Source organism: Thamnophis sirtalis, unplaced genomic scaffold, assembly GCF_051295495.1.
Source record: "Thamnophis sirtalis isolate CommonGarterSnake01/CBP01778 unplaced genomic scaffold, rThaSir2_p1.2 scaffold_4, whole genome shotgun sequence".
NCBI classification, from domain to species: domain Eukaryota; kingdom Metazoa; phylum Chordata; class Lepidosauria; order Squamata; family Natricidae; genus Thamnophis; species Thamnophis sirtalis.
The window spans coordinates 20,071,268-20,085,563 of record NW_028261384.1 but is presented as its reverse complement, the minus strand read 5'-3'; the positions used below and the strand labels follow the sequence as shown (position 1 = coordinate 20,085,563).

At 36.1% G+C, this 14,296-nt stretch overlaps 2 protein-coding genes across 3 annotated transcripts in view; one reads left to right on the top strand and one right to left on the bottom strand.

Moving 5' to 3' along the window:
- The window catches only part of CCDC7 (coiled-coil domain containing 7), a 250,515-nt gene extending 240,860 nt beyond the window's left edge, over window positions 1-9,655 (top strand). The window contains exons 71-74 of the mRNA XM_087712546.1: window positions 4,408-4,497; window positions 5,624-5,722; window positions 7,887-7,930; window positions 9,393-9,655. Coding sequence (XP_087568672.1) covers window positions 4,408-4,497; window positions 5,624-5,722; window positions 7,887-7,930; window positions 9,393-9,482 — 323 coding nt within the window. The 3' untranslated portion in view covers window positions 9,483-9,655. The remainder of the gene's footprint in view (window positions 1-4,407; window positions 4,498-5,623; window positions 5,723-7,886; window positions 7,931-9,392) is intronic.
- A 1,436-nt stretch (window positions 9,656-11,091) lies between these two features.
- The window catches only part of ITGB1 (integrin subunit beta 1), a 43,956-nt gene continuing 40,751 nt past the window's right edge, over window positions 11,092-14,296 (bottom strand). For both annotated transcript variants that reach the window (XM_014060387.2, XM_087712545.1), the window contains one exon: window positions 11,092-12,305. In XM_014060387.2, coding sequence (XP_013915862.2) covers window positions 12,240-12,305 — 66 coding nt within the window. In that variant the 3' untranslated portion in view covers window positions 11,092-12,239. The remainder of the gene's footprint in view (window positions 12,306-14,296) is intronic.

The window sequence follows — 14,296 nt, the reverse complement described above, 5'->3', positions numbered from 1 at the left end:
GTCCTGTAGCTTTAAGCTGCTGGAAAAGGGAGGAAGTTTTTTTATTTTTTTTTACTGTGTTCCTGTGTTTTGCGATGTGTGCATTTATTCTCCTATTTGTTTGCCCTATGTATGTTGCAAGGCAGATTTTGCATGATATTTCGTAGACTCCTTGTTTTCTAGCTGGATCTTGTCTTTGGGGTTTTCTTAAGATGTTGGCTATTTTTTGGTCAGTGTTGAAGGCTGTCTTGATATTTTATTTGTGGAGAATTTTGCTGATTTTAACTGTGGTGCCTTTGATGTAAAGGGGGAGGGCGATGCTGTTGTCCTGTTCTGTGTCTCAGTTTTTTGGGGGAGTCTCCCTTTGGATTAGGTTGGTAATTGTTTTTCTTTGGAATCTGTTGAAAATTATGTTTGTGAGAGTGTGTAATTCAATTTTCAAACTATCCAACCTACTCCAAAACCCCGCTTACAAACCTCTAAACACTGACCCCACCACCAACCTGGAAAAAAAACCACCAAATCCAAAATAAAAGCCTCTCCCATGAAGAAATCCAGCAAAGAATCATCCCCAGAGAAAAATTTTCCATATGCCCCAAACTCTACAGCCTCCCCAAGATACACAAAGAAGAAACACCACTCAGACCCATAGTCAGCTCCATAGGCTCACCTCTACAGAATCTTGCCAAATTCCTTGCCAAACAACTCCAACCCTACGCAGAATCCATCACCTCACACCTACAAAACTCACTCCACTTCATAGAAACAATAAAGAAACAAAACCTACAACCCAGCGACCTACTCGTGAGCTTTGATGTCATATCCCTCTTCACCCAAGTGCCTATAAAAGAAGCCTTGACAGCTATCCAGAACAAACACAACCCCTCTAAACACATCCTGGACCTGGCCAACCACTGCCTAACCAACACATATTTCATCCATAATGGACAAAGATATAAACAGATAGAAGAGCACCCATGGGATCACCCCTCTCACCTGTCATCGCAAACTTATACATGGAACATTTTGAAACTAACACCTTAGATAAATCTGAGCACAAACATAAACTGTAGCTTAGATATGCTGATGACACTTGGCCACATGGGAAAGAAAAACTGGACAACTTCCTCACACATCTCAACAGCCTACACCCCAAAATACAATTTGCTATGGAAATAGAAGCAAACAAGCAACTTCCCTTTCTGGACATCCTAATCTACAAAAAACCCAATGGCTCTCTAGGACACACCATCTACTGGAAAAACACACACACCAACCACTACTTAAACGCACAATTTCATCACCACCCTGCACAGATCAACTCAGTAGCCAAGACCCTTATCTCCAGAACCAAACACCTAGCTGAAAAGACCACCTGAAAACTGAATTACACACTCTCACAAACGTATTAATCTTCAACAGATTCCAAAGAAAAACAATTACCAACCTAATCCAAAGGGAGACTCCCCCCAAAAACCGAGACACAGAATAGGACAATGGCATCGCTCTCGTCCCTTATACCAAAGGCACCACAGATAAAATCAGCAAAATTCACCATAAACACAATACCAAGACGGCCTTCAACACTGACCCAAAAATAGCCAACATCTTAATCCAGACAAAATCCAACTAGGAAACCAAGGAGTCTACAAAATATCATGCAAAATCTGCCCTGCAACATTCATAGGACAAACAAACAGGGACGTGCAATCAGGGGAGGCAGGGCCTCACCACTGTCATGATGAAAAGAAAAAAAAATTAAAAGGAAAAAGGCAGAGGTAGTTGCTGCCAGAGTCACAGTGGATGACTCTGATTAGTGCTTAACTGCAGGAGGAGGCAAGAGAACCATGTGCCTCCTTTACTCTATCTTTATGATCACTTGAGCAGAGTTAAGCAAGGGTTAAAAGGCAAAAAATTCCTTATGGAAAGAGGCACGTGGTTCTCTTGTCTCCTCCTGCTCTGGCAGCAGCAGCTTTTGCCTTTTTTACATTTTTATCATGGCAGACAAGAGGAGAATTGAAATCCTCTGTGACACAGCTGGAAATGCTATGTAAGTTGGATGGAGGGAGGTGGGAGGAATTCAAAATTATTGTAATTTAATTTGTAAGTAATTTTTTATTGTGAGTAATTTGTGAGTGTGTGTGTGTGTTTGTTTGTTTCTTCACTTCACTCAAACAAACTCTCAATTTGAGAGAGAGTTTGTTTGAAAAGAGAGGGAAGGGGGAGAGGCAGGGAGGGAAGCCTTGTTTGAGAAGAGAGGGGCAGCCCGCCAGCAGAAGCGGGTCTTTTACCCACCTCTGCTGGTGGGCGGGTGCTTTCTTTCTTTTGCATGCTGTGCCCCCCTTCCCTTTCTCCTCTCCGCCCCACTGGGAGCCCCATTCTGCTCCCCTCTCCCTTTCCTCCTCCTCCTCTCCCATTTCTTCGCCAGCTGCCGCCTCGCCCCCCACCTCCTCCATCCCCACCGCTGTGTCTGACAGGTGTCTCGCGTCTATGGTGGACATAAACGCGAGATGCCTGTCGGACACAGCATCAGGGACATTGCTTCTCGCTGCTGCCGCGCTCCACTACTGCGCTCCACTGCCTCGCCCCCCGCCTCCTCCGTCCCCGCTGCTGTGTCTGACAGGCATCTCGTGTCTATGGAGGACATAAACGCGAGACGCCTGTCGGGGACAGCGGTGAGGATGTTGCTTCTCGCCGCCACCGCGCTCTTGCCTCACCAACCATAATCCTCACTCCATGTCACTACAAACGAATAGGAGAATAAATGCACGCATCGCAGAACACAAGAACACAGTAAGAACAGTGTAAGAAAAAAAGAAAAAACTTCCTCCCTTTTCCAATACCTTAAAGTTACAGGACATGAAATTAATTTTGAAGGAACCAAGTTAATCTCCAAAGCAGAATACTTCAACAAGAGAATAATTATGGAAGATATCGAAATAGAGAAACACCCCCACAACATGAATAAACGTGACAATACCTCCCACCTACCAGACATCTGGGAATCAACTCTATTCAACAAACGAGCCTCACCCACCACCCAGGCTGTTACAACACAAAACAACAATAGACACCACAGTCAGCACCAATCAGCACCAATTTAGCAATCATGAATCAACCACACACAATCATTCCCTATATATGTATGTATGTATGTATGTATGTATGTATGTATGTATGTATGTATGTATGTATGTTGTTTTTGGTCTAATAAATAAATAAAGGGAGACTAGTATAGATCTATTTCAAGGTATTTAGCTCTCATCAGCTAGCCATACCCTTACTGGGATTCAAACCTGTGCTGTATTACATCTTAGGTAGATGTCTAAACCATTAAGCCAATATACATACATACATACATACATACATACATACATACATACATACATACATACACACACACACACATACACACACGCACATACACACACATATACATGTGTGTGTGTGTGTGTATGTGTATTCCATAATCACTAAGCTACCCACAAGATGAACATCTTGTAAGTATTTCAATGAACTACAATAAGCAACTTTTACTCATCTCTTCCTCTAGTCACCCCAAACTGTTGCAGAAGCCCAAGAAACCAGGACTGTTTATCCAAAGACAAAGACAAAACAATCTAGAGGCAATATGGAGTAGATCTTTTTCATGATCTCTTCACATTACACATATCATTGATTGACATGGTTAGTTGCAGAAGATAGGTTACATGTCTAATGAAGCATGGGAAGACAAAATCATTAAACCAAAAGAAGTGTTAGTCTTTTCTTTAAATTCTTGACAATGATGCTATACAAACATTGACTGCTATAGTGATGTCATTATTCTTTAATATTCCTGAAGAGAAATGCAATAAAAGAAAAGAGAGCATTCATGTTGAATTATTTAATCTTGCAATCCAAAATATTCTTACCATTGTCTGGTGGTAGTAATCCTGCAATTTTATTTTGGAGAGATTCTGGGTAGAAATAGGACCAGCATAACTAACCAAATAAAGAAAATTGAAGAAGAGTATTGAAGAAGAGTATTGTGCTCAGTATGACGGAGAGATCGCTGTGAATACCTATGAAAATTATGAAAATAGTATGCTAAAGTTATGGGAGGTCCAGTAAGAAAGAATAGAAGATGCCAAGCAACAATAGAAGATGCCAAGCAAAATTCCATGGGTTCTGTGCTCATGTACGTTGTCCAGAGACAAGAACAATCAAATTTTAAAACAGCACGAGAAGCTTAAAATCCTCTGTATGTTTTTTTTTTTAAAAAAATTAAGATTCAAGTTACTTCAAATTTTATTCTCCAGTACTCTGAGAGTATAATATTCTGAGGTTAATTTGTTGTAAAAAACACCAAAATTGGAAACTAACACTACACTACACATCCCCCTTTCAAATTTATTATTATATATTTACAAACATTTTAATTTGTAGCTGCAAGGTTCAGAGGCTTGTCAGGGTTTTTGCCTCAACCAAGTGGCACTACTAGGTTCCAAGATTATTCTGCCCATCCTTCAAGACCAGGTAATCCATACAGTTGACTTAGTGGAAATAATTCTGAAATTAATTTTCTTAAAAATGAGTATTATATTCTAGATATTATGGATGTATTAATTAAGCTAACTTTGGTTAATAGATGATTAATAAAAGAGAATATGGATTTATTTTATGCACAAAAAGTCATTTCTAGCACTTCAGACAGATTTGTGTTTTTCAAGTAGTATTTCCTGGAATTCTATGGCTTTACCTCTTGATCAGTGATTCCAGATTTTTGTTTTTTAAAAAACTAACAAGCTCCTTGAGCTGAAAAAAAAAGAAAAGAAACTCCCTGAAATAGATCAACTTAATATATTAGAAAACAGAATAATGGAGCTGCAAGGTACTGTGGAGGTCCTTTAGTCCAACCCCTGGATCAACTAGAAGACCTCTATGATTAAATTCTTAAATTTAATCTTTGGACTATCTCCAAGATTAAATCCTGAGATTTGAAGAATTTGTAAATTCCAACCCACAACCCAGTTCTTTAAAAAAATATGCATTGTATGTAATAACATCTTCCAAAACCTAGCTATATGCAGAATTTAATAGCAAGTATTGGATTAGTAATTTTTTATTATTATAATTTTCTTCTCTTTTAACTTTTGAGCCAGTGTTGATTCATTGAGACTACATGGAAAAATCCATGCAGTTTTTGGGGCAATATTTTTGGATGTGGATTGCCATAGTTTTCCTCCTAGGATTCAAGAGAGTAGTAATAGTTGTCTGAAATGCAAAGTTTGTGTCTGACTGTATAGCATATACAAATTTGATTATTTAAGCACCTGAGTTGATTTGATCATTATAAGCATATAGATGCTCATAATGCAATACATTATTTTTTTCTCATTATCTTATGATAGCAAGGTGCACATTTTAAACCATTTTGATTCACACAAGTACCAAGATAAATATTCTGAATGGATAAATGAGATTTTTCAAACTTTAGTTAAGAATTTTACATTTTATACCTTCATAGTCTGTTTTATCCTTTGAAAACCAAGAAATGTAAAGAATGACTGCTTGTTACAGTGAAAAATACTCCAGGATTTTAAAAATTCAGGGTAGAGTCAAAGTAATGTTACATTGATCATCTGTATATATTTCCATGTAGCATGGGAAGCAAACCAGTTAAACCATAGGAGCTATCCCCAAAAGCTGACTTTGTTAAAGAGAAGACTATTGGGACCAGAAATAAAAACCAGTATGAAAGGTAATAATTCAAATATCAATTGTACCTTCTTCATAGGTTTTGAGAGGGAAAATGTAAATATGTACAGTATTCATGAGATTGTCTTTAAAAGATATGGGGAGAAAGCATGTTCCTCTTTTCTAGGAAGCATAATCAGAATGGCATAATTTAGAAAAAAGGGTGGCTGCTGGCTTTCTGGATGTAGTATGCCAAATTATCTCTAAATAAAAAAGTACCAACAAACTCTGAGGGAGATGTCACAGGGTTTCACAATGTAAAAGATAAATAAATAATAATAAATGCAAGGGAAGAAGGAATAAAAGAAGGAAATATAAATCTTTTAAATTAGTTGGTGCTGTTGACTTTCTAAATAAATGCTTGCTATCTTTAATTTTTTCTTCAGTTTTTATGATTACTCATTCAACATAAACCTTTGGGCAGTAATAACTTGCAGTTGTAATTTAATCTTGGCAAGAGAACAGTTGATTTATGTCTTCAGAATAAAGTTTTTTCAAGTGCTCAACCATATAGCCCCACCTAAAACATCCTTCTTTACTCTCCTGTAGACAGGATCAGAGTATGATGATACCAAAATTGCTGCCTCCAAATGATTCTTTTGCTATCCCAAGGAAAAGGCTTATAGAGTAACTTTCCTTACATAAAGATGGTATTCATCCTACGCTGCAGATATCAGAAAGGTATCAATAAAGAGGAGGTGATATTTTTTTGGCCTTCCCTGCTGCCTCCCTCTTTCCCCTGAGTCATCATTAATTCTCTACCCTCCCCCCATTTGTTACCACTTCGGAAGACCATTCCCTTGAAATGGCAAATAAAGAAGAATAACAAGGAACCTCCCTGATTCCGACAGCAGTAGCTTGGCAGTTGGGGAGAAACTTAGGAGAAAACCATGATGATCACTTGTAGGAATATCAACTTATTGGGAATTTTCCACTAGATTTGTATTTTGGTTACCAGAGAGGTTCTAGTCTGTCAGGCAACCAAAACAGAAATAGCCTCAGAGTCAGAGAACCCCATATATAGACTGCAGAAAAAAAAGGATGGCTTCAATAGCTAATAATTGTCCTGTAGGTAGCTGTAGAAAGTAAAGAATATGTTCTTGATGTAAAGATGCAAGAATATGCAGATAGGTTGTTAATTGATGCAAAGCATAGAGATTTTAGGATTAAAATAGAATAACAGAGTTGGAATGGACCTTGGAGGTCTTCAGGTCCAACCCACTACTTAGGCAGGAAGCTCTATACCACTTTAGACAAATGGTTGTCCAATCTTTTCTTTAAAACTTCCAGGGTTGGAGCATTCACAACTTCTGGAGGTAAATTGTTCCACTTATTAATTGTTCTGTCAGGAAAGAGTTTTGTTTTCTACAGGATTTGTAGATCATGGTTTACGTTAACTTTAGGAACGGCTTCTGTTGAGACAGACAGCACCTTTTAAGGATTGGGAAGAATATGTGTCAGATGCGATAGGAAAACCACTGGCTAGCCTCATCTGAAGGGCTTTAAACTAAAAATGGAAGGGGAGGGTGTTCAATCTTTAAGACCAAAGTCAATCATAAACCCCAAGACAACAAATCAGCCAGCGAGGAAGGAAGTGATGACAAGGAAGTGGAACTAAGCAGGGGTGGGTATCCCTTCCTCGTTGCACACAAAAATTTTGAATCCAAATCCATTTTCCCTTCTAATTGCATGACAGAGAGAAAAGGGAGAGAGTAAGCACAAGGTTTCAGTCAGGCTTCTGTGGGCATAGATCTATAATGCTAAATTGAACAATTTGTGGAAATACATTATAGTGAATTCATAAAAAACCCTGTTTTCAATTTGAGTTGAATGTCACTGCTGTACTACTAAAGCATTATTGAAGGACATCAATAATAGAGGGGGAAAGAAATAATAAAAACAAATGAGGCTTCATTGTAGTTTCAAAGCAATTTATACAGAGTTGAATCCGCACTGCAATAGAGTTGCATAGATTTCATTTTAAAATGGTAACATAGCTATTTACCTGTCATAAAATATTTACATTCATGTTAAAATTATAAAAAAAGTCAATACTATAAAGTTGACTAATATTCTGCCCAGCAAAAAAACACAATTAAATATCAGGTAGACTCTAAATTGTTATAATACAATAATGGACTTTTGTGTTTGTCATTTTTATTCTTCAGCCTTTCAAGGACTAACTCCTCTAACTAATCAAGGTCAAGATTTAGTAAGTAACTATTGCTCACAAGTTGTAGAATACCTCTGTAGTTGATTTGAAGGGACTATAGGTAATCCTTGACGTATGGAAGACCATTTAACGAATGTTCGAAATTATGACACCCTTCAAAAAACTACATATGACCCCACCCCATTTCAAAATTATGATGGCTGCCGTGGGGCCGTGGCCCTTATGATCCACCATGGGTGACTGCAGTGCCCTCCAACTCTCCCCCATCCCACCCTAGTAAAATCTTGCAGCACTTGAGCCTCTTCCCCACGTGCCTATCATGCTGTACACTTGCCTTTTGAAGGCAGGGCATGAGTCGCCCAGGCTACGCAACAGCGATCCAAATGCAGTCTTCAAATCAGAATCATGGAAATCTAGTAAACCTTTAAACCACCTTTAAAGTTTTGATGTCATGTTCAAAAAAGATGAATTTGTATAAAAATAGTGGACTTCAAAATGATATTAAAGTAGTGATGCTTATACCGGTAATTAGAGTTGCCTGTAAAATGGAAAATCTGTTTTATCATTTAAGCAATACAAGTGTCAGCGCTCCAAATATCATGCAGAATTAAATCAGTCCAAGGCAGAGCTATCTTTAAAGTTCCAATTTAACAAGACAGACATATTGGCAACAAACTGGAATCCCAAATCTAAAAGCTTCCTGGGATTCCACCCAGTTGAAAATTTATGATCTTATCCCTACACCCATAAATCCATCACATAGTCCAATCTTCTTCGGCCATGCTGGCATCTCCACCCAGCTGGTTCTGGTCAGGTGGAGAGGTGCAGAGACAAAAGATGACCTTGGGCTTCTAGAAAGGAATGACAACAACACATTCCACAATTCTATTCCTTTCTATTTCCCCTCCCAATTACTACACTAATGAAACAGCATAATGAAATAATAGTGTGTGTGGTAGGCCAAAGATCCTAAAAAGAAATATGACTGCAGGCCTGACAATAAGCTTGTTGTATTCCAAAAGAACAAAATATAACAAAGTATGTTCCAAAATATGTTCCATGGTCTTTTAGAACACATTTAAAAGTTTCAAGTGTTGCAGGAAACCACATACAAGAACAGAACCCTTGCACCTTTGTTTCTATGACTGTAGGGTATGAGAAATGTCCTTAAGATATAATAAGAAAAAAAAGGCTTAATTCTTAATTTTGGAAATGGTTTTTATTTAAGTAGTTTGGACACTTTATTGCAAAAAAAAAAAAAAAGCTATTGGTCTCCACATACCAGATTCATGCTAAGAACATGACTATATAAAGCACCATTTAGGATAATTTTCAAGCAAAAAAATGTTTTCTGGTATCAAGCTGTTGTGTATATATGAATTTTCTAATTAATTGTCTATTGATTTACGAAACTTACAATTGCAAAAGGAAAATATATAAATAATTTGAATTTCATAAAGTTGATTATTGAAATTGCATACAGAATATGTTTGAATTATAGGATTCATTCATTATTTGTGGAAAGAAATGCAGTCCTCCAAGAAAAGATGGATCTTCTTCAATTGCATGGCAACATTCAAGAAACCAGTGATCTAACTTTGATTTTTTGCATTAATTCATTATGCAGCGACCTTGTAACTTTCAACTTTATAACTGTGATAGGAAAAAATTAAGGCATTCATGTATGAATCTCTTTTGAGACCTGTAGAAACTGTAATTTGCAATGTAATGGCACTTAAAATATATGTAAACTAAACTACCAAATCAGAGTAATGACTTTTACTGCACTTGATAAAAGTACATTTATCCCTCCGTGAAATAACTTTTTGGGGTTGAGGGTCTGGGATGGTATAGTCTGTCTAGAATTCAGATCTTTTTTTTTTAATGGGCCTAATCAACCCGACCCTTAAAATTCACAGGGAACGAGCTAATACAATTGAGTAATCTTCACATTAAGTCATAATTCATTTCTTTATAGAATTTCATGTTGTTTGCTCTCCAGCATACTTAAAGCAGCTAGCAAATGTTGACTTAGAAGCAAAGTGAAAGTCCTCCTTGTCTGTTAGATGCAGAGATCATAATAATAGCAAGTTCTGAAAAATTATATGGATTTTTTTTGTACTATTCTGGTTATAGTATCATGCTGATATGGATGGATATTGAGTTCCTTCTAACTTCCAAGAACTGGGTACAAAGCAAATACAGATAATTCTTTGAATCTTGGTATATTTCGTATCCTCCCAAATACAAAATCTTCTTGTGATTCTAATGTAGAAGGTTGATTAAAATAGAATCCATAATTAGCATACTGTCTGCATTATGCTGGTCTACATATAACAAAGGAGAAGTAATTTGTTTCTTTAGCAATGGTTGTTCCTATAGAAAAAAATTGGGTAGACTTCAGTGCTACATGAGAAGGTGGTTATTGTTGAAATAACCTAAATGAATAAGAGGACACTATGTAAAACTTCTGATATTTGACCACTTAGCCTAAATGAAACAAACAAAATAAGATTGCATGCTGAGGTTATCAAGTAACACAATTTAGAATGTATAATGATATATGGGTGGGACAGGGATAGGAAACACAAATTATAAATGCTGAGTTCCAGATATCTTTTCAGTCCTAATGAAACCAAAACTTGTCTTACTGCCCTCAACATTCCAGTTGAAATGTTCAGAAAAATTGAAATCTATCATTGCTATTATATATATTTCCAGGATTCCAAATCTTTTCTCTTCCCTGGCATAAATCTGCCTGATGGATAAAACATGGGATTCTGAATTTCCTTTAGAACTATTCTTTCACCCCAAGAAAACTAGAAAGAAATAATTAAAATTATTCTAGGAGCAGCGTCCATCTAGCTGGATTCTAGTACCAGTGTCTAACTCAGTACATCCCTTGGAGATACTCCTAGCTCTTCCCTGAAAGTTTTTCCACACAAGAGGTTGGGCTGGGGGAGGAAAGAATTCGATGGTCAAAAAGGAGTGTCACAGTTCATATCCATCCCTCTTCCTTCTCTCAAGATCAGTCAGGTAGGTTTCACCAATCCTCAGCTTGGGAGCAGTTCAGTTCTTTGTCCTTTTCTGATGAAGCTGACCTCAGAAGGGCTACAACAGCCTTCCCCAAGCCCTGCTCTCCTACATTTTAAGACCGTTTAACTTTAGCAACACTTGCAATAAAGAAAGAAATGCCAATACAATTTTAAAAGGAATTTATTAAATTTAATAAATAATTTCCATGGTAACGTTGTAAAAAGTGAGCATTTGTTAAAATAAAAGGCACTTAAAATATGAATGTGGCCAGTACTGAACAGATAACAGAATAGCCAGCAGCAAATATACAAGCCACAGTAACTCCTGATTCAGAATCATGCAATTTTAGCTATAGGATAAATTACAACCAAGATTGCAAACATAAGCTGGTTTAACAATTATCTTACACAGAAAGAAATCAAATACATTAAAGATAAAGTTGCTAAAGCACCAGGCTTTAAATCAAGCAAGAAATTTAAAAAGAAACCTAAGAAATTAAGGCGCTAAGACCTTGCTCCTATTCTGTGCCCTATATATGCTGGACTTTCAATTTCAAATATAACCAGTTTTTAAAAAGTCCAGCACCTCAGGATGGAATCAGATAAGGGGAGTTGATTTAAAAAGGAGTCTTGGCAGTGTACTTGTCAGTACTAAAATTGGAAACTGAATTTATACACAGGAATTCTTCTTCTTCTTATTATTATCATCATCATATGTTTTAATAATATTAAAGCTCTATTTTGGATTTATTTTTTTCTTTTTATTCTTATACACATAATGACAATTAAAAATGAATGTCACACATGAAACTTGAAATTAAAGTTACATCATGGTTTCCACATTACTGAATATAGAAAGTTGGAAGTTAAGTCTAACATTATTAATAAACTAATTTTTATAGTTTATTAGTAAGTATAAGGTTTGCACTATGTGTGCAAGCCAAACCTTGATACATCTATAAGGCTAAAAACTGTTCTAATTTTAATACTTAATGTATAGGCAAATTGTTTATTAAGTGTTTCATTCCATACAAAAGACAGGGTAGATAAAAAAGCACCTTGGGTAAGCTATAATCTTATTGAGTAGGATACGCAATCTCAAGTATTCTGTGAATCTTGTGGCACTATTTGTTTGCAAAAACAAAGATAAAACTTCAAAAATAAAAAATACTGTACATTTAAAAAAATTGCATAGGAAACAACTGTGTAGGTAAGTAAGGAACTAGTAAATCCATTGCAATATTGCCAAAAGCTACATAATGAGTACAAAACTATTATATCACACCCAGTGCTGTGAAATCATAAAGCAGTTTTCATTTCCCCTCATACTTAGGATTCACTACAGTTGTCACAGCACTTTTGTATATAGGATTTTCACCCTAAAAGGAAGAAAAAACAAAGGATTATAGAGAGAAAAATCTGTTGATTTATTGATAAAATATTTTCACATACTGCCAAGCCAATTAGAGATCCATGTGCATACAGGTCCCACAGCTCCTACACTCTATCAACAAGATTGAAACAAGCAAGAAAGCTTTTTTGGGGGGGAATAGGAGGGAAATATTACAGATTACCTATTATCCAGCATTTTTAATTTTTACTACACATCATGCCTAACAGAAATTATTCTTTAGAATATACAAAGAAAGAAACTGCAAATAATCTATTCATAGGAATTTCCTAACATTTTAATGCACGATGATGATATGGGTGGCCATATAAATAAAAATTAAAAGAATTTTTGGGAAAATAATCTCCTTTACATTGATTGCATATTCCCTCCAGTGTAGCCATACTTTAATTGAATTGGAAACTTTGCATGTATTTTTGACAGTGCAAAATTAACACTGGCATTACACTATCAGGAAGACTCACAGCCAAGTGCTCCTTTATTATTGAAGTCTTTAATGATCTAAGTAAGATCAGCCATAAAATTAGTCTCAATGTGAACACAGCAAATTCATCCTTTAATATTGAGGAACAAAGCTCACAAACAGCAAACAGAAGAGAAGACTTGCGACTCATACACACAAACCCTGTATAATCAAGTCGTGTAAGCATGGATGAATTTGTTCCAAATTACATAAATGGTGACACAGCAAACTGATTTGCAACTAATTCCTTATACTGAAATGCCTGATATTATCTGACTTTAAAAAGCAATATTATTCTGCACCCAAAAATTATGGATTTCAATCCAGGACACTATTTTTGAATATTCTTTTTAAAGCTTGGGGAAAATGTTTTGTCTTTTTTCAGGACTATTACTGACAATTATATAACCAAATTCATATAGCAACAGAGTGTTCAGAAATAAAAAAATAACAATATCAAATAACAAGAGATGGAATGGATATATAATAAAAGAAAGGAGGAGAAAAAGTAAGAAAAGGAGGACATATATGTGAAGAATGCAGCATATTTATGTATACTACTAATAATTTGGTTGTGCCGCAAATCAAGTTTGTACGTTTTATATAAACTATCAATGAAGTTCAATCTAACTATATTCTACCTCATCACACTATTGTCGTGTTCAGTTAGAATAGAGATCAACATTCAAGAAGAATTATTTTATATGTTGCCAAGACTGTATTTGCCTTATGCTCCATTTCCTGCCATTGATGCTTTTTTCTCTGAAGTATCTGCTTAGTTAGTGGCCATTGTCCCAAGAGTCATCTTGGGATAGCATTTACAAACATGATGAGTATTCTCAAGTAAACTAACTAGCCAGCTAAAAAGGGTGATTTCAGTGACAATGCAGTAAATAATTTGTTCTATTAAAACTGAAACTACTTAAATTAAGCTACATCATGCCCAGTTTATTTCACAAGATTCAAAGAGCATACATAATATCTCAATATTTGCCAATCCCTAAGGTTGGAAAAGGGCCAGAGCTCAAGCATTAATATAATTTTGCATAGAAGCCCTTATGAAGAAGAGAGTGCTCTGGTTTGCATTTCTCACGTTTTTTTGGTGGGGGTCCTTATTTTACTCACCAGTATTTCAGACCTTACTAAAGGGGGCAAAATAAGTTGTTAAATAATTATCCATTTCTTATTTATTTATTTATTTATTGATTGATTGATTGATTGATTGATTGACTGCCTTCAAATCAGGCCCTAAGGTTTTGTTGCCAAAATTTTTCAGGAATGGTTTTCTATTACCTTCTTTTTGCTGAGAAAAAGGATATGTGTTCAAAGTCTAAAGACTACACTGTGTGCACAATTAGATTAGATTGCTTTTATTTATAGGCCGCCCTTTTCCCTGAGGGGACTCAGGGCGGCTTACAACCTATAGGAAGGGGATACATGTAATGACATATACAGACAATACACAATTAAAAAATAGAAGCAACATTCATTCATCA